This window comes from Cetorhinus maximus, chromosome 17, assembly GCF_964194155.1.
Source record: "Cetorhinus maximus chromosome 17, sCetMax3.hap1.1, whole genome shotgun sequence".
Taxonomy (NCBI): domain Eukaryota; kingdom Metazoa; phylum Chordata; class Chondrichthyes; order Lamniformes; family Cetorhinidae; genus Cetorhinus; species Cetorhinus maximus.
Genome location: NC_135895.1, coordinates 2,719,872 through 2,740,986, shown reverse-complemented (window position 1 = coordinate 2,740,986; position 21,115 = coordinate 2,719,872). Strand labels below are relative to the sequence as shown.

Below are 21,115 nucleotides of genomic sequence, written 5' to 3'. Positions count from 1 at the left end.
CAAATATAGACTGGCATAGTAGTTGTGTAAAGGGCAGAAAGGGGCAAGAGTTCCTCGAGTGTGTTCAGGAGAATTTTCTACCGCAGTCTGTTCCAGTCCAATGAGAAAGGAGACTCTGCTCGAGCTGGGGGGTGGGCCATGTGGATCAAGCGTCAGTAGGAGAACAGTTAGGGAACAGTGATCATTGTATCATCAGGTTTAGGTTGACTATGGAAAAGGACAAGGAGCAATCCAGAGTAAGATTAATGAACTGGGGGAGGGTAAATTTCAATGGGGTGAATATGGATCTCGCCCAGGTAAAGTGGAATCAAAGATTGGCAGCAAAACCCTAATGGAACAATGGGCAGCCTTTAAAGAGGAGATGGTTCAGGGGCAGTCGAGGCCCATTCCCATGAGGGGGGAAGGTCAAACAAACAAACCCAGAGCTCCCTAGATGGTGAAAGAGATAGAGAGTTAGATGAAGAAGAAAAGGTGAGTGTGACAGATGTCAGGTGGATAATACAAGGGAGAACCAGACCAAATATAGAAAGCTCAGAGGGGAAGTGAAAAACAATAAGAGAAGTAAAGAGAGTATGAGAAGAGACTGGCAGCTAACGCAAAAGGGAATCCCAAAATCTTCTACAGGCATATAAATAGAAAAAGGAGGGGTAGTGTCTACTAGGGACCAAAAAGGGGATTTACACATGGAGGCAGGGGACATGGCTGGGGTATTAAATGAATAATTTGCATCTGTCTTTCCCAAGGAAGGAGCTGCTGCCAAAGTTGAAATGAAAGGGGAGGTGGATAAGACACTGGATGGGTTAAAAATTGATAAAGAACATGGCTTAGAAAGACTGGCTGCTCTGACAGTTGATAAGTCACCAGGACAGGGTGAGATACATCTGAGGATTCTGAGGGAAGTGAGAGTGGGAATTGCGGAGACACCTGGTCATGGTTTTCCAACCCTCCTTAGATACCCGGGTGGTTCCAGAGGACTGGAGAATTGCAAATGTTGCACTCTTCAAAAAGGTGTAAAGATAACCCCAGTGAGTGCAGGGCAGTCAGTTTAACGACAGGGGTGGGGAAACTTCTAGAAACAGCAGTTAGGAACTACATTAACAGCCAGATAGAAAATGTGGGTTAGTTATGGAAAGCCAGCATGGATTAGTCAATGGCAAATTGTATTTAACTAACTTGGATCGAGATTCCTGATGAGGTAACGGAGAGGGGGTGATGAAGGTAATGCAGTCGTGCGCTGGACATCGAATTCCAAAAGCTTTTTGATAAAATGCCACATAACAGGTTTCTCAGCAAAATTCAACTCTGTGGAATAAAAGGGAGAGCGGCAGCACAGAGATGAAGTTAGCTGAGGGACAGGGAGCAGAGAGCAGGTGCTGAATGGTTGCTGTTGGGCTGGAGGATGGTTTATTGTGGGGGTTTCTCAGGGGTTGGTGCTTTTCTTGGTCGAAATGAATGACCTAGAGTTTGGTGTAAAGGGCACAGTTTCATCATTAGTAGGTGACTAATTCCTGGGATGAAGGGGTTATTTTACGAAGGAGGATTGAACAGGTTGGGCCTGTATCCATTGGAGATTAGAAGATTGAGAGGTGATCTTATTGAAACATATACTATCCTGAAGGGGGGCTGGACAGGGCTAATACCAGGAGGGTGTTTCCTCTTGTGGTGGGGGTTAGAATGGGGGGTGGGGGCAGAGTTTAATAATAATGAGGCCTCCCTTTTAGGACAGAGATGAGGCGATATTTTTTCTCCCAGAGGGTGGTTAGTGTGTGGAATTCTCTTCCCCAGAAAGCAGTGGAGTTTGGGTCACTCAATTTACTCAAGATGGAGTTTTGATCAACAAGGGAGTCAAGGGTCATGGGGAGTAGACAGGGAAGTGGAGTTGAGACACAACCAAAGCAGCCATGATCTCACTGAATGGCAGGAACAGGCTCGAAGGGCTGAATGGCCTCCTCCTGCTCCTAGTCCTATGTTGGCCTGACACAGTGTCCCTGGGAGTGAGGTGTGGGGTCAGGGACTCGGTCTCGAAGGGTTGAGAAGCTCTCACCGTCCCCGGATGTCCAGATTGGAGATGGCGTAGAAATATTTGGACAGGTTGAGTGGGTCAACTCTGGTGGGTCCAGTGGCCGGACGAAGCAGCCTGAGCCGCAGGTCAGTCAGGGTGAAGAAGTCCCTCAGGTCCTTGGTGGTGTCCAGTCGGCCGTAGAGTGAGGCCATGTCACGGAGACGGGGCCCCCCGAACAGGGCGAAACGTTCCTGGATCTCGAATCGGACCATGTTCTCCAACTTCCACACGTAGACCCTGGAATACTCCTCCGTGCAGATGATGTCCAGAACCGAGGCCGGGCTCAGATCCCGGGCGCTTCTCGACTCCATCCCAAAGGAGTTGAGGCAGTCGGCTGCGTAGAACTGGTAGGGCTGCCAAGTCCGCCCATGGTCCAGAGATTTCTCCAGGACCATCTGCTCGGGCCGGCCCGATTCGAAGGTGATGACGATGTCCTCGGTCAGCTCGATGCTCTTGCCCCAGGACAGGGTGATGTTGACCAGGAGAGGATCGGGGAAATGTCTCCAGGACACACTCTGCCAAAAGGTGTTGGGAACTCGCCCCTCATCATCCAGCATCAGCTCGGGCGGGTGTGCGAGTTCGGGCGTGCGAGCATCACACTCATTATTGCACATGTATGGGTTCCCCTGCAAACAGAAAGCAGAAAACAAGGGGTTAGATACAGAGTAAAGCTCCCTCTACACCGTCCCCATCAAACACTCCCAGGACAAATACAGCACGGGGTTAGATACAGAGTAAATCTCCCTCTACACTGTCCCCATCAAACACTCCCAGAACAGGTACAGCACGAGGTTAGATACAGAGTAAAGCTCCCTCTACACTGTCCCCATCAAACACTCCCAGGACAGGTACAGCACAGGGTTAGATACAGAGTAAAGCTCCCTCTACACTGTCCCCATCAAACACTCCCAGAACAGGTACAGCACGAGGTTAGATACAGAGTAAAGCTCCTCCTACACTCTTTTGGAATTCGGGAATTTTCTTGCACTTTAATTATCTCAGGGAAAAATGTGAATTAATCTGTGTGAGCTCCATCGCAGAGCACTCTGTCCTGGACAGTTAGACAGCTGGATAATTATATCATCGGAGTGTTGAAGAATGCTGTTATCTGTCTAACTAAAAATAGCTTCACATGATGAAATATTTACAGGCAGGCATTTTAAATCAGCACAGGATTCAGGAACAAATGTAAGAGTCTCATGTCATCTGCACTGGAAGCGATTCCCTGTCACAGGGAACGATTCCCTGTCACTGGGAGTGATTCCCTGTTGCTAGGAGCAAATCTTCGTCACTGGGAGTGACACAATTTCAAGTCAGGATGGTGTGTGACTTGGAGGGGAATTTCCAGGTGGTGGTGTTCCCCTGCGTCCGCTCTCCTTGTCCTTCTAGGTGGTAGAGGTTGTGGGTTTGGGAGGTGCTGCTGCAGGAGCCTTGGCGAGTTCCCGCAGTGCGGTCATAGATTCAGTGTCGCTAAAGCACAGAAAGAGGCAATCTGAGGATCGGACACATTACTGCTTCACCTGACATCAGCAACACAGAATCAGCCTAAACTCATTTTCCAATTCATCAGACAGGCTGGCCTGTTAGAGCAGAATCTGTATAAAGTGACTGTTACAGTGATCAATAAAACTAATGCCTGTGATAAAGGTGGAGAGGATAGCAACATACCGAGATAATAGAGATTAATGAATCTACAGTTGTCACAGCATCGACTAAAGGCATTAACTAGAGCTGCATATTGGAATAGATTATTTTTAATTCTCTGTGTAAATCGAATCGAGTGAACATTAGTAACAGAATCTGAAAGCTGAGTAAAGTATGAATGAATAATCAAACAGTACAGATGTTAAATGCTCCTGAATCACCGTGTCCTCTGTATATAATGAACAGCAGCGTGTCCCAGAGCTACAACTGATGGTTCTATGAAATGATGCTGTGTAAAAGGTGTGAGGTTCTGAGGGGAATCACTGGTGGGTGTTCAGTGTGAAACCACAGTGAGAGAGGTGAGAGGCAGGAATCGGATCTCACTGTCTCACTCCACCATTCCCTCCAGCTCTCTCTTATTCTCAATCCCTAACAGTGAGACATTTCTCCACATGATTCCTTGTTTACTGTTCCGCTGTAATAATCGGTGTCTGTAACTCCCCCAGACTCAACTATTCCAATATTCGCCTGACCGAGCCTCCCATCACCACCCTCCAGAAACTTCAGCTCATCTCAAACTCTGCTGTCTGTATCCCAGACCCAGTCTCGTTCTCCCATCGCCCCCTGTGCTCGCTGATCTACACTGGCTCCCAGTCCAGCAACATCTTGATTTTATCCTTGTTTTCAAGTCCCTCCATGTCCTCACCCCTCCCTATCTCTCTCATCTCCTCCAACCCTACAACCCTCCGAGATCTCTGGGCTCCTCTAATTCTGGCATCCTGAGCATCCCTGATTTGAATCACTCCACCATTACCTTCAACTGCTTTTATGTTTCGGGTTATCAGGTTCGCTGTGCCCAGTGAACGTGAGCTGTGCCCTTGATATTAACACATTAGTTGGTGCTTGAAACAATGTAGGAAGAGAGACTGATTAACTGAATAAACACTGCTGTTTTATTGGAACTAAGAACAGGATACTAACATCATGTGTGCTTCTTCAATCACCTCCAGCTCTAGACTTAGTTACCCAAGAAGCCCGTGCTGTGTAGCGATTGGTCAAGACAGTCACATGGACAACTAACTACATTCTGTTAAAGGTACGTAGCACCCCACTTTACCACATCCCTCCCCCTTTACTTGAAAGAACAATTGACAATCTTCACAACATCCCAATTATTTACATGAATGGCTATTTACAAGTCAAGTCTCTCCGGAGGCTTCCTCAGACGTGTCAAGCGTCATAGCTCAACAACCTTGGCTGGTTTGTCCAAGACTCTCTCCTCAGGGGTCAACTGTCCAACTGGAGGTGGGCAAGTTTGTGTCTTCGACCCTCTTGGGTCCAACAGGCCCCACTGGTACTTCCAAATCCTGTGACATTTCTTCCACGTGCGGCGCAGACTCAAATGCAAATGGTGATGGCTCCATTCCTTCTTGTGGGACTGTCTCTCTTCTCCGGAGATGATCCATGCGTCATCTAATTATTCGGCTGTTTACCGATACATTATAGGAGAGAGGTCCTGCCATGGCCCTCACTTCGTCTAATAGCTGATCGGGCCCATCTCCAAAGTTCTTTGTGAGAACCGTGTCTCCCAACGTGAAACTTCTTTCATGATTCTGACCATCATGTCTGATTTTCTGAGCCTCTTGGCTTCTCCCCACCCTACCCCCTAAATTTGGTCTGATAAGAGTTAGACGGGTGCGGAGACGTCTCTTCATTAGTAATTCAGCGGGGGCAATACCGGTGGTCGTGTGCGGCATCGTCCGGTATGCGAACAGGAACCGTGACAACCTGGTGCTGATGGAATCCCCGTTCAGCTTTTTCACTGCCCGCTCAGCCAAACCATTAGAGGCGGGTGGGTAAGGCGAGATTTTTCTATGAGTTATTTGTTGAGATTTGTAAACCTGTGGAGCTCCCCCCTGGTAAATGCAGTCCCGTTATCTGACACGAGCACCTCTGGTAACCCGCGCACTGCAAAACTCTGTCGCAAACGGTCTATGGTAGCAGCAGATGTGGATGACCGGACTTTGTAGACATCCATCCACTTGGAGTGCGCGTCTATTAGTAAAAGGAACATTGTGTCCAAGAAGGGCCCCACGTAGTCGACGTGGAGATGCACCCATGACCGCCCGAGCCATTCCCAGGGGTGCAATAGAGCTAAGGGGGCCACCACAAGCAGCTTTGCATGAGCATCTTCATCCTACTAATGCTAGGGTGAGCGCTATGTAATTCTGCCAGTAATGACCTTCGTCCTCTCGGGGGCCATGATAACCCTTGCTCCCCAGAGCAATATGCTATCCTGGCAGGTGAGCTCATATCTGTGATTGAAATAGGGCTTCATGTCAACAGACTTTGGCTCGCCTGACCATCCATTCAAGACCTGCTCCCGGACGTGAGATAAGAGTGGATCTTGGCCTGTCCACTCACGGATTTGTTTGGCCTGGACAGGGGAGGAATCCAAAAAATTTGGTTCTAAGACAAGTTCCTGGGGAATTGGAACCTTCACGTTGTTATCTGGGAGGGGGATGTAGCTCAGTGGGTCAGCGTGTGCGATCTGACTTCCTGATCGGTGAATAAAAGTGTATTTGTAAGCAGCCAATATCAGTGTCCACCTCTGGATGCTGGGAGATGTGATGGGGGGTATCACCTTATCTTCTCCAAATAACCCCAGCAGAGGCTTGTGGCGGGATATAATGTGAAAATGGCGGCCATGGAGATATTGATGGAATTTCCAAAGACCAAACACAACAGACAAACCCTCCTTCTCAATCTGAGAATATCGACGCTCTGCAGCACTGAGCGTGTGAGATGTGTAACCAATGGGCCGTTCGGAGCCACCCGCCATCTGATGTGAAAGCACAGCCGCTGTTCCATAAGGGGATGCGTCGCAAGTTAAAATCAATTCTTTCTTTGGGTCAAAGTGGACCAGTGGGGCCGATGATCTTAACAGTTGCTTTACCTTCAGAAACACCTCCTGGTGTGGAGCTTACCAAATCCATTTATGGTTTTTCTTAAGCAATGTGTATAACGGAACCAGTACAGTTGACAGGTTTAGGAGAAATCACCCACAGTAGTTTATCATGCCTAAGAAGGCCTTTAGTTCTGTAGTGTTTCTCAGCGCAGGTGCCTCGCGAATAGCCTTCACCTTCTCTTCCATGGGATGCAGGCTCTGCGCATCAACCTTAGGACCCAAGTAAACTACCTCTGTGGCTTGGAAAAGGCATTTTTCCCGCTTGAACCACACCCCCGCTTGTGAGAAGCATTCCAGCACCTCCTCCAGATTAGCAAAGTGTTTTTCATCTGTTCATCCAGTGACTAAGACATCGTCCAGATAAACAACGACATGGGACTGTCCCTGAAGTAGATTTTCCATGGTATGCTGGAAAATAGCACACGCCGATGAGACCCCAAAGGGTAGTTGAGCGCATTGATACAGTCCTCGATGTGTATTGATGGCCACGAATTCCCTAGAGCCCTTTTCCAACTCTACCTGCTGGTAGGCATGGCTCATGTCGAGTTTTGAATATGTGATGCCTCCTGCCAATTTTGAATATAATTCATCAATCTTCGGTATCGGATGTCTATCAAGTTTGGCCGCTCTGTTTACAGTTAACTTATAGTCACCACATTAGTGAACACTTTGGTCTGGCTTCTGTACGGGTGCTATGGGTGTCACCCACTCGGGAAATTGCACCGTTTGTAAGATACCCAACATTTCCAGCCTGGTTATCTCAGTCTCGACCTTGTCCCCTGGAGCATAAGGGGCTGGTCTGGCCCTGATCAATCTGGGGGTTGTGTTAGGGTCTATGTGGATTTTGGCTGTAGCCCACAAATCCTTCCTAGCCCCTCACTGAAAATGGAAGCGTACTTTTGTAACAATTCCTGCAAGTTCCTCATTCTGATTTGAAAAATCTCGGCCCATTGCAGTTTAATCTTTTTGAGCCAATTGCGACCAATTAAACTGGGACCCACCCCAGCGACTACTATAAGGGGTAAATTTGCAGAAAGATCCATATACAGCACCAGGACCTGATATATCCCTTTCATTCTTATTTCTTCGCCCCAAAGCCTGTCCACCATCTACAAGGCACAAGTGCGGAGTGTGATGGAAACTCCCCACTTGCCTGGGTGAATGCAGCTCCCACAACACTCAAGAAGCTCGACACCATCCAGGACAAAGCAGCCCGCTTGATTGGCACCACATCCACAAACATTCATTCCCTCCGCCACCAATGCACACTGGCATCAGTGTGTACCATCTACAAGGTGCACAGCAGGAACTCACCAAGGCTCCTTCAACACCACCTTCCAAACCCACGACCACTACCATCTAGAAGGACAAGGGCAGCAGACACATGGGAACACCACCGCCTGGAAGTTCCCCTCCAAGCCAATCACCATCCTGACTTGGAAATACATCGCCGTTCCTTCACTGTCGCTGGGTCAAAATCCTGGAACTCCCTCCCTAACAGCACTGTGGGTGTACCTACACCACATGCACTGCAGCGGTTCAAGAAGGCAGCTCACCACCACCTTCTCAAGGGCAATTAGGGATGGGCAATAAATACAGGCCCAACCAGCGAAGCCCACATCCTGTGAATGAATAAAAAATATATAATTTAGTGTCCAATTTTTCCAAACTTAAAGGATGGATTCCTTTATTCAAGTGTCTGAATGTATGTTCTCCTGTGACAGACATTGATGCTCCAGGATCGACCTCCATGCCGATGGGTTGTTCATTGACTCTAATGACTCCCTGGATGGGCTCAGTTCTACCCACGTTCGGGTTGTATCATGAATAGTTGTCAGATTCTGCTTCCTCTGGTTCTTCAACGCGACAGGTTTCGCAATTTCAGCCTTTGTTTTTAAGGTGCTATCTCAGCCGATCTTGACAGTGCCACATTATGTGACCATTATGGTGGCAGAAAAAACAAACGGTATTTCTGAACTGTCGATCGCCTGCAGGCTGCCTGGATGCATTAATGTTGTGGGTTTTCACTGTGGTTCTGTTGTTCTTTAATGGTCTGTACATAGTGGGCGTTTCCCGCCATTCTGTGGAGTCCGGCGTTTTCTCACCTTTTGTTACCGGCCCTTCCCACCCTACAAGATGGACGGCACCATTTTGTGTATCTTTTATTGCCTCCGAGTCTCTAACAGCCTCTCCATGGCCGTTGCCAATCCTAATCCTTTACTGAAGTCTAGATTCGTTTCAGATAGCAATCGCTTTTGAACAGCATCGTCCCCGATACCGTATATCAATTGGTCTCTCACCATGTCATTAATTGAAGTTCTGAACTCACAATATTCCGTTAAGCCCTTTAAAGCAGCTACATAGCCAGCGATTGTCTCTCCTGGAAGCCTATTCCTCGAATTGAATTCAAAACGCTGCATAGTGACTGAGGGCTTTGGCTTCAGGTGGTTTTTGACAATATTTACTAGCTCGTCGAAAATCTTCCTATTGAGGGTGTTGGGTGACGTGAGGCTGTGGATCAGCCCATACCTCTTGCTCCCCATGTGGACAAAAGAATCTCCCTCCTCTCGTCCTCCCCCGCAATATCGTTAGCTATAAAGAAGAACGCCAGGTGTTCGACGTAATGAGGCCTTGTCCCCTGGAACGGGGTCGAATGGCTCAAGATACCCAAACCGCGGCACACTCGATGATTAGGGAGAGTCCCCTCTCAAACAGCTTTCAACGTAGTGCTGGAGTTATGCAGCTGGCTTACTGTGTCTTTCCTGATTGCTGTCAACTGATCCAACTTATCCTCGTCGCCAGTTTTATGTTTTGGGATATCCGGTTCGCTTTGTCCGGTGAACGTGAGCTGGGCCCTTGATGTTAACACATTAGTCAGTGCTTGAAACAATATATTGCAGTCTCCTTAGTCACCCAGTATGCTGCAGTGCTGCGGTCTCCTTTGGAAGTTCAGTGTTAATTCTTTGTCTGATTTAAGCTCCTGTGAATCACTTTGGGCTGTTTTCACTCCGTTAAAGGTGTTATATAAATGCAAGTTGTTGAAACGTGCTATGAAGAGATATTAATATCCATAATGTTATTGGAAATTATTTTTAAATTGGAATGATAGCAGGGTCTGTGTCTATCTGCGTGTCTGTGTGTGTCTTAAGTGGATTAAAGCCAGCTAGTGTGGGTGCTGTGATGTACAGTAGTTTGAGATGTTAATTGGGTAAACAGTAAGTAAGGTTGGAAGGTAAAGAGTACATTTGCCATTTGTTGAATGAAACATTCAAAAAATGGGTAAAATCTTGCACCGAGCTGGGAGATGCCAAGTAATAAAATTAGTGGGATGAAAATGTTGTTTTTAGAAGATGTGACATTAAAAGCCGAGGACACAATAGAAAATTTCCATTCAAAGGTAAAGCTCGGTATAAACAGAAAGGAGTTTGTGTGTGAGTCAGAGACATTTAAGATCTAACCAGCTGGTAAGCCTACAACTGTGTCTGCAAAGGAACCGATTTGAAAGGAACCTCATTTTGAATTCACACGGTCAAACGTGCTTTGTCTGGTGACTATGTAAGTCTATGGGTTAATGTTGTCTTGGTGAAAATTTACCTGGGAGTGATTAATTTGGGGATTTGTTTAAAAGTTATTATGGTAGTAATTTGTAGACATGTGTATGTGTTTAATTTGTTAATTTAATGAATGTTTAATTTAGTTTTATATTTAAAACCTCTTGAGGCTTGACAGTTTTATTCCTGAATTCAGAGTTGCATCTCAAACATACCAGTTAAAATATAGGTTAGGACAGTTGTTCAAGTTCCTCTCTGCGATTTAAACAACTCAGCCTTTACCAACTGCTGTGTCATAACAAACAGTAATTAAACACCCAGAGCAAGCAGAGAGACACAACAGGTTTCTGTTGTGTGTATGGCTACATCAATGCAGGAAAGGGAGATATTTAAATGCACTAGATGGGCCAAGTGGCCTCTTTCTGTGCGGTAGACTTTCTCTGATCAGCCATGATCGAATTGCAGGATGGTGCAGGCTCGTTGGGCTGAATGGCCTCTTCTTGTTGCTTAGATTCTATATTCCACAGCCTGCACAATGCTGCACAGTCAGAGGGTCAGTACCGAGGGAGTGCTGCACTGTCAGAGGGTCAGTACTGAGGGAGTGCTGCACTGTCAGAGGCTCAGTACTGAGGGAGTGCTGCACTGTCAGAGGCTCAGTACTGAGGGAGTGCTGCACTGTCAGAGGGTCAGTACTGAGGGAGTGCTGCACTGTCAGAGGCTCAGTACTGAGGGAGTGCTGCACTGTCAGAGGGTCAGTACTGAGGGAGTGCTGCACTGTCAGAGGGTCAGTACTGAGGGAATGCTGCACAGTCAGAGGGTCAGTACTGAGGGAATGCTGCACAGTCAGAGGGTCAGTACTGAGGGAGTGCTGCACTGTCAGAGGGTCAGTACCGAGGGAGTGCTGCACAGTCAGAGGGTCAGTACTGAGGGAGTGCTGCACAGTCAGAGGGTCAGTACTGAGGGAATGCTGCACTGTCAGAGGGTCAGTACTGAGGGAGTGCTGCACTGTCAGAGGGTCAGTACTGAGGGAGTGCTGCACTGTTGGAGGCTCTGTACTGAGGGAGTGCTGTACTGTCAGGGGTTCAGTACTGAGGGAGTGCTGCACTGTCAGAGGGTCAATACTGAGGTACTGCTGCACTGTCAGAGGGTCAGTACTGAGGTACTGCTGCACTGTCAGAGGGTCAGTACTGAGGGAGAGCTGCACTGTCAGAGGGTCAGTACTGAGGGAGCGCTGCACTGTCAGAGGGTCAATACTGAGGAAGTGCTGCACTGTCAGAGGGTCAGTACTGAGGGAGAGCTGCACTGTCAGAGGGTCAGTACTGAGGGAGCGCTGCACTGTCAGAGGGTCAATACTGAGGAAGTGCTGCACTGTCAGAGGGTCAGTACTGAGGAGGTGCTGCACTGTCAGAGGGTCAGTACTTAGGGAGTGCTGCACTGTCAGAGGGTCAATACTGAGGAAGTGCTGCACTGTCAGAGGGTCAGTACTGAGGAAGTGCTGCACTGTCAGAGGGTCAGTACTGAGGGAGTGCTGCACTGTCAGAGGGTCAGTACTGACTGAGGGCTGCACTGTCAGAGGGCCAGTAATGAAGGAGTGCTGCACTGTCAGAGGGTCAGTACTGAGGTACTGCTGCACTGTCAGAGGGTCAGTACTGAGGGAGAGCTGCACTGTCAGAGGGTCAGTACTGAGGGAGTGCTGCACTGTCAGAGGGTCAATACTGAGGAAGTGCTGCACTGTCAGAGGGTCAGTACTGAGGAGGTGCTGCACTGTCAGAGGGTCAGTACTGAGGGAGTGCTGCACTGTCAGAGGGTCAATACTGAGGAAGTGCTGCACTGTCAGAGGGTCAGTACTGAGGAAGTGCTGCACTGTCAGAGGGTCAGTACTGAGGGAGTGCTGCACTGTCAGAGGGTCAGTACTGAGGAAGTGCTGCACTGTCAGAGGGTCAGTACTGAGGGAGTGCTGCACTATCAGAGGGTCAGTACTGAGGGAGTGCTGCACTGTCAGAGGGTCAGGGCTGAGGGAGTGCTGCACTGTTAGAGGGTTTGTACTGAGGGAATGCTGCACTGTCAGAGGGTCAGTACTGAGGGAGTGCTGCACTATCAGAGGGTCAGGGCTGAGGGAGTGCTGCCCTGTCAGAGGGTTAGTACTGAGAGACGCACAGTAGCAGCAGTGTGTACCATCTACAAGATGCACTGCAGGAACTCACCATGGCTCCCTAGACAGCACCTTCCAAACCCACGACCACTACCATCTAGGAGGACAAGGGCAGCAGACACACGGGAACATCACTGGGTCAAAATCCTAGAACTCCCTCCCTAATAGCACTTTGGGTGTACCTACACCACATGGACTGCAGTAGTTCCAGAAGGCAGCACCATTCACAACTCCTCAGATACTGAAGCAGTCCATGTCCAAATGCAGCAAGACCTGGGCAATATCTAGACTTGGTCAGACAAGTGGCAAGTAACATTCATGCCACACAAGTGCCAGGCAATGACCATCTCCAACAAGAGAGAATCCAACCATCGCCCCTTGAAGTTCAGCATTAACATCACTGAATCCCCCAATATCAACATCCTGGGGGTTACCATTGGCCAGAAACTGAACTGGACTAACCATATAAATACTGTGGCTACAAGAGCAGGTCAGAGGCTGGGAATCCTGTGACAAGTAACTCACCTCCTGACTCCCCAAAGCCTGTCCACCATCTACAAGGCACAAGTCAGGAGTGTGATGGAATAGTCCCCACTTGCCTGGATGAGTGCAGCTCCAACAACACTCAAGAAGTTTCACACCATCCAAGACAAAGCAGCCCACTTGATTGGCACCACATTCACAAACATTCACTCCCTCCACCACCGATGCACAATAGCAGCAGTGTGTACCATCTACAAGATGCACTGCAGGAATTCACCAAGGCTCTTTAGTCAGCACCTTCCAAACCCATGATCGCTACCATCTAGAAGGAAAAGGACAGCAGACACATGGGAACATTACCACCTGTAAGTTCCCCTCCAAGTTACTCACCATCCTGACTTGGAAATATATCACCATTCCTTCACTGTCACTGGGTCAAAATCCTGGAACTCCCTCCCTAACAGCACTGTGGGTGTACCTACACCACATGGACTGCAGCAGTTCAAGAAGGCAGCTCACCACCACCTTCTCAAGGGCAACTAGGAATGGGCAATAAATGCTGGTCCAGCCAGCGAAGCCCACATCCCGTGAATGAATAAAAAATATGTAAGATCAAAGTTGTTAATAGCATTTGATTTGTTTAATATTTTTATACACACAATAAAGTTTGTTTTTATTCTAAAACATTAAATCTTGCGTTGGAATTGTCAGTTAATTACTGGGTGATTGGATTTCTCTTTAAACATTAATCATCTCTAACAGGATTGTAACACATCATGTTCTCTCTCTCCCTCGTCATTCAGCCATCCCTGCTTTTTGTTCCATTAATTTTGCCCTTGTTGGAATGTACCTCGCCTGTTAGAATGTGCCTAAACCGTGTCTTCCAGAAAGGTCACTCATTGCTCCATTACAGATTCTCCTGTCAGTCTTTGGCTCCATTTGACTCTGGCTCGATTCCTCTACATCCCAGTGAAATGAGCCTCTTCCAGCTTTGACATTCTGCTTTCGATTGTTCCTTTGCTCTTCTGCGTTATGAGTCTGAACTTGCCCCATTCCTTCTGTTCTGAGCTAAGAAGGATCAGCACCATCTTCTCCGGGTGACTAAGGATGGACAATAAACAGCAGCCAAGCCAGTGACGGCCGCTTCCCCAGAATTGATTTAATAAAGGGACGGCAGTTTTAAGTCAACATCTTGCCAGGAAGCTCAATGGGATTTGCAGCTTTGGAATTTAATTAGAAAGAATGTGAGCCGGCAGAAATGAATGTTTGTTCAAGTTAATGAAACTCAGAACTCTGCACCTGGTGTTTGTGTCTAAACATTTCAGTAATGAGAAGACCAGAGGGAGGTTTCAGACAACGGAAAGCAGACTGGAGAAAGAATGAGAAACTCCAGTAAATCTCCAACAAGCAGTGGTGTCATCCCACATTATCGACAGGGCCCTGTGTAAATCTGTCCTGATAGATTACAACCACCTTTCATTAAACAGTCAGCTTCCAATTTTAACTCTCTTTCCCCAATGGGTGACCACCATCTGATGAAAGGTCCCTGATAAAGGAGCTGCTCCCCAAACTCCTCTCCCCAGGGTGCCAAGGACACGGAGACTCGGCTGTGAACACATGTTTCAGGATCCCTCCTCTGTAAAATTAGGAAAGAAATGCGAAGGGATATAGAAATATTGGCAAATAAAATCCAACAAAACCCAAAGATCTTTCTAAACACATAAAGCACAAGAGGATAACTAAGGAAAGAATCGGGCCGATTAGAGACCAAAATAGCGACGTGTGTGGAGGAAAAGCATGAATGTTGCTCAAAATTAATACTTTACTTTTGTCTTCACAGAGAGAATGACGAAGCAGACATTGAAGTGAAGGAGAAAGAGTGTGAAATATTGGATGGGATAAACACAGTGAGGGAAGAAATACCGAGAGGTTTATCACCCTCCAAAGTGGATAAGTCCCCAGGTCAGGATGAAATGTATCCCAGACTGTTAAGCAGCTGTCCCAGATTTTCTAGGATTGTCCAGTAATCCCGGTTTTTGATTCAGGACGCGGTTTGTCCTGGATTTCTACTTTAACTTGTTTCTGCGCATGTGTCCTCACGCCCGGCACATTCTATTGTTGATTTTGCACATGTGTCAGACCCGGCCCACACGGAGCTTTAGTTAGGGATGTACAGCAGGCACCCCCGCGGCTCTGACAGGCTCAGCGCTATGTCAGAGTGTTCCATAAACTTCTCACTGGGAGCTGGTCGCCCTGCTGTTAAGGGAATCAAGAGAGAAGAAATAATGGAATCTCTGACCATCATTTCAATCCCCTCTGACTTCAGGTGTGGTGCCAGAGGACAGTTAACAGTTAACATTGTTTAAAAAGGGAGAAGGGGATAGACCGAGTAATTACAGATCAGTCAGTCTAACCTCAATGGTGGGAAAATTATTGGTAAAAGATCTGGAGGACAAAATAAATCCTCATTTGGAAAGACACAGATTAATCAAAGACAAGGCAAACTTGTGTCTGACTAACATGATTGAATATTTTTGAGAGGGTTGATGAGGGTAATATGTTTGATGTAGCTCATGTAGATTTTAACAAGGCTTTTGATGAGGTCCCACATGGCAGACTTAGATCCAATGTTGTCTCAGAGACAGGAAGCAAGGGGTAATGGTCTGTGGGTGTTTTTGTGACTGGAAGGCTGTTTCCAGTGGGCTTTTTTTATTCATTCATGGAAGGTGGGCACCACTGGCTAGGCCAGTATTTATTGCCCATCCCTAATTGCCCTTGTTCGGACAGCATTTAAGAATCAGCTACATTGCTGTGGGTCTGGAGTTACATGTAGGCCAGACCAGGTAAAGACGACAGATTTCCTTCCCTAAAGGGCATTAGTGAACCAGATGGGTTTTTACAACAATTGGCAATGGTTTCATGGTCATCATCAGACTTTTAATTCCAGGTTTTTATTGAATTTACATTCCACCATCTGACATGGCAGGATTCAAACCCAGGTCCCCAGAGCATTCCCCTAGGTCTCTAGGTTACTAGTCCAGTAACAATACCACTACACCATCACCTCCCAGAGTGTGGTATCATTGTATATAGCAGTGATTTCAACTTAAATGTAGGGATTATGTTTAAGAAGCTTCTCAATGATACAGAAATTGGTTGTGTAGTTGATAGTGAGGAAGAAACTGCTTTATCAATGACCTTCCTTCCATCATAAGGGCAGAAGTGGGGATGTTCGCTGATGATTGCACAATGTTCAGCACCATTCGCAACTCCTCATACTGAAGCAGTCCATGCCCATTGCAGCAAGACCTAGACAATATCCAGGCTTGGACTGACAAATGACAAGTAACATTCGCGCTATACAAATGCCAGGCAATGACCATCTCCAACGAGAGAGAATCTAACCATCGCCCCTTTGACATTCAATGGCATTACCGTCACTGAATCCCCAAATATCAACATCCTGGGCATTACCATTGACCAGAAACTGAACTGGACTAGCCATATAAATACTGTGGCAACAAGGGCAGGTCAGAAGCTAGGAATCCTGTGGCAAGTAACTCACCTCCTGACTCCCCAAAGCCTGTCCACCATCGACAAGGCACAAGTCAGGAGTGTGATGGAATACTCCCCACTTTCCTGGATGAGTGCAGCACCCACAACAGTCAAGAAGCTGGACACCGTCCAGGACAAAGCAGCCCCACTTGATTGGAACCCCATCCACAAACATTCACTCCCTCCACCACCGACGCACAGTAGCAGCAGTGTGTACCATCTACAAGATGCACTGCAGGAATTCACCAAGGCTCCATAGATGGGAACTTCCAAACCCATGGCCACTACCATCTAGAAGGACAAGGGTAGCAGACACATGGGAACACCACCGCCTGGAAGTTCCCCTCCAAGCCACTCACCATCCTGACTTGGAAATATATCGCCGTTCCTTCACTGTTGCTGGGTCAAAATCCTGGAACTCCCTCCCTAACAGCACTATGGGTGTACCTACACCACATGGACTGCAGCGGTTCAAGGAGGCAGCTCATCACCACCTTCTCAAGGGCAATGTGGTTTGGAATTTAATTACTCGCTGCCTAATCCCACTCACCAGATCTTGGTCCATAACCCTGTAGGTTACAGAAGCTCAAGTGTAAATCCAAGAGTATTTTAAATGTGAAGTGGGTTTCTGTCTCTTCCACCCTTCCAGGCAGCGAGTTCCTGATCCATAAATTTCTCCCAATTTCCCTCTAATCCTTCCACCAATGACTTTAAATCTGTTCCTCCTGGATATTGTCCTCTCTGTGAATGGAAGCTGGTCCTTCCCATCCACTCTATCCAGGCCCCTCAAAATTTTATACACCTCAATTAAATCTCCCCTCAGCCTCCTCAGTTCCAAAGAAAACAATCCCAGTCTCTCCAATCTTTCCTCAGAGATAAAATTCTCCATTCCCGGCAACATCTTTGTAAGTTTCCTCTGTTCCCTCTCTCGTGTGATCACATCCTTCCTGTAATGACCAGACTATACTCAGTATTCTAGCTGTGGTCTAACTAGTGTTTTATCCAGTTCTAGCGGAATCTCTCTGCTCTTATATTCAAAGCCTCGGCTAATAAAGGAAAATATTCCAAACATCTTCTTAAAACCACCTTATCTACCTGTCCTACCAGCTTCAGGGATCTGTGGACATACACTCCATGTCCCTCTGCTCCTCCACATTCCTCAGGCATGGGTAACGTGCCCAATAACCCAATAACTCATCCACCCCCTAGGCCTATTGAAGCCCATTAGGGCCAAATTATTGCCCACTTAAGGCTCTCGCTCCACCTCCACTGCCAATACCCTGGGCAGTGACATGTGGGCAAGAGTGGGGAGGCCATTTTTCACCCAAGTTGGTGAAAGGATGCGGAGAGAACCCTTGGGGGTTGCCCTTATTACACTGGGGGCACCTCCCCTTAAGATCATACCCCCCACTTGGTGCATCCCTGCCGGACCTCAAAAACCTACCCACCTCACCCCCTCCCCGAGGGTGCCCAATTCCCCCTCCTGCCTGAAAAGCCCGGGACTGACTGGACCCTGGTGTCCATCTCTGATATTTGAGGGACTGTTTGAAGTACCGGCAGTGCCCACGATCGAGCTCAGGCGCTGTTGGGACCGTGAGAGCTGTCAGCCAATCGGATTGGCCAGTCACTCTCGAGGGAGGGGCTTCCTCCCACCGAAGGGCACGAGTCTGACCCTCAGCTTGTTCAGGACGCCCTGAAAATATTATCGCTGCAGGGCCTGATTTAAAAAACGACCGACTTTTCTTCCGAGGGGTGCAGGCAGTAAACAGTACAACTCCCCCCCAACGCCCACCCCACCGCCCCACCCCCACCCCTTCTCAATTCCTTCTGTGCTGTGACTCTTTTTGCATGTTTCTGGGCTTTGATGAAACCAGATTTAAAAAAGCACTTTAATCCCAGACTCATTCCACTCAATAAATGAACAGGTTACTGGGGGCAGGAAAATACAAGAGCTCACAGCAGTGGTGACCCGCCTGCAGTCCATGTGGTGTAGGTACACCCACAGTGCTGTTAGGAAGGGAGTTCCAGGATTTTCACCCAGCGACAGTGAAGGAACGGCGATATATTTCCAAGTCAGGGTGGTGAGTGACTTGGAGGGGAACTTCCAGGTGGTGGTGTCCCCATCTATCTGCTGCCCTTGTCCTTCTAGGTGGTAGTGGTCATGGGTTTGGAAGATGCTGTCTAAGGAGCCTTGGTGAATTCCTGCAGTGCATCTTGTAGATGGTACACACGCTGCTACTGTGCGTCGGTGGTGGAGGGAGTGAATGTTTGTGGATGTGGTGCCATTCAAGCGGCTGATGGTGCCAAGCTTCTTGAGTGTTGTTGGAGCTGCACTCATCCAGGCAAGTGCAGAGCATTTCGTCACGCTCCTGACATGTGCCTTGTAGCTGGTGGACAGACTTTGGGGAAAGAATTTAGAGTATGAGAGGAAGCTAGCTAGAAATGTAAAAATGGATAGCAAGAGTTTCTACAGACATTTAAATAGGAAAAGAGTAAGTAAAATGAGTATTGGTCCTCTAGAGAGTGACAGTGGGGAGTTAATAGTGGATAATAAGGAAACGGCGGAAGAAATAAACAAATATTTTGCTTCTGAGTTTAGTATAGAGGAGACAAAAAACATTCCAGTAATATCTGCAAATCAGGGAGTGAACAGGAGAAAGGAACTTGGTGAAATTGAAATCACTAGGGAAATGGTACAGAGCAAATTGATGGAGTTGTGGGATGGCAAGTCTCCGGGTCCTGATGGACCACATCCTAGGGTCTTAAAAGAGGTGGTTAATGAGATAGTCAATGCGCTGGTGTTAATTTTCCAAAATTCACTAGATTCTGGAAAGGTTCCATCAGACTGTAAAGTAGCAAATATATCCCCTCTATTCGAGAGGGAGGGAAACAGAAAACAGGAAACCATAGGGCAGTTAGCTTGACTTCTGTCATGGGGAAGTTATTAGAATCGATCATTAAGGAGAGCACTTAGAAGAGCTCAAGGCAATTGGGAAGAGTCAGCATGGTTTTATGAAAGGAAAATCATGTTTAATCAATTTACTGGAGTTTTTTGAAGGAGTAACATGCGCGATGGATAAAGGGGAGCCTGTAGATGTGCTGTACTTGGATTTCCAGAAGGCATTTGATAAAGTGCCACATCAAAGATTGTTATAGAAAATAAAAGCGCATGGTGTAGGGGGTAAGATATTAGCCTGGACAGAAGATTGGCTGGCTGGCAGAAAGCAGAGAGTATGCATAAATGGGTCTTTTTCAGATTGGCAGGATGTGACGAGTGGAGTCCCACAGGGGTCTGTACTGGGGCCTCAACTTTTTACGATTTACATCAATGACTTAGATGAGGGGAGTGAAGACATGGTAGCTAAATTTGCAGATGACACAAAGATAGGGAGGAAAGTACGTTGTGAAGAGGACATGAAGAGGTTGCAGATGGATATCGATAGATTGAGTGAGTGGGCAAAGATCTGGCAAATGGAGTTTAACGTGGGAAAATGTGAAGTTGTTCACTTTGGCAGGAAGAACAAAAACGCAGAGTATTACTTAAATGGAGAATGGCTGCATAATTCTGAGATGCAGAGGGATCTAGGTGTTCTAGTACATGAGTCACAAAAAGTTAGTATGCAGGTACAGCAAGTAATTAAGAAGGCTAATGGAATGCTATCCTTTATTACGAAAGGGATTGAATATAAAAGTAAGGATATTAAGCTTCAGTTATGCAGGGCATTGGTGAGACCACACCTCGAATACTGTGTGCAGTTTTGGTCTCCTTATTTCAGGAAGGATGTAAATGTATTGGAGGTGATTCAGAGGAAGTTCACTAGATTGATACCTGGAATGAGTGGGTTGTCTTATGAGGAAAGGTTGGACAGACTGGGCTTGTTTCCACTGGAGTTTAGAAGAGTGAGGAGTGATTTGATTGAAGTATATAAGACCCTGAACGGCCTGGACAAGGTGGACGTGGAAAGGATGTTTCCTCTTGTGGGTGAGTCCAGAACTAGGGGGCACTGATTTAAAATTAGGGGTCGCCCTTTTAGGACAGAGATGAGGAGAATTTTTTTCTCTCAGAGGGTTGTGTGACTTTGGAACTCTCTGCCTCAGAAGCTGGTGGAGGCGGGGTCATTGAATATTTTAAAGGTGGAGGTAGATAGATTCTTGTTAGGCAAGGGAATCAAAGGTTATTGGGGTTAGATGGGAGTGTGGAAATCGAAACACAAGGTCAGCCATGATCTTATCGAATGGCGGAGCAGGCTCGAGGGGCCAAATGGCCTACTCCTGTTCCTATTTCCTAAGTTATTATGTTCTTATGCTAGGTACGACTCCAACCAGCGGAGAGATTTTCACTTGATTCCCATTGACTCCAGTTTTGCTTGGGCTCCTTGATGCCACACTCGGTCAGATGCTGCCTTGATGTCAAGGGCAGTCACTTTGATCTCACCTCTGCAGTTAAACTCTTTTGTCCAAGTTTGAACCAAGGCTGCCAAGAGGTCAGGAGATGGGTGACCCTGCAGCTGAACTGGAGCAGCTTGGCTAGGAGTGCGACTAGTTCCGGAGCACAAGTCTTATTGCTGGGATGTTATCAGGGCCCATAGCCTTTGCAGTATCCAGTGCCTTCAGCCATTTCTTGATATAATGTGGAGTGAATCGAATTGGCTGAAGATTGGCATCTGCGATGCTGGGGACCTCCGGAGGAGGCCGAGATG

At 47.3% G+C, this 21,115-nt stretch overlaps 1 protein-coding gene across 3 annotated transcripts in view; it reads right to left on the bottom strand.

Moving 5' to 3' along the window:
* LOC144692123 (netrin-G1-like) overlaps positions 1-21,115 on the bottom strand; it is a 76,310-nt gene that overhangs the window by 31,523 nt on the left and 23,672 nt on the right. For all 3 annotated transcript variants that reach the window (XM_078560620.1, XM_078560621.1, XM_078560622.1), the window contains exon 2: positions 2,045-2,688. In XM_078560620.1, coding sequence (XP_078416746.1) covers positions 2,045-2,688 — 644 coding nt within the window. The remainder of the gene's footprint in view (positions 1-2,044; positions 2,689-21,115) is intronic.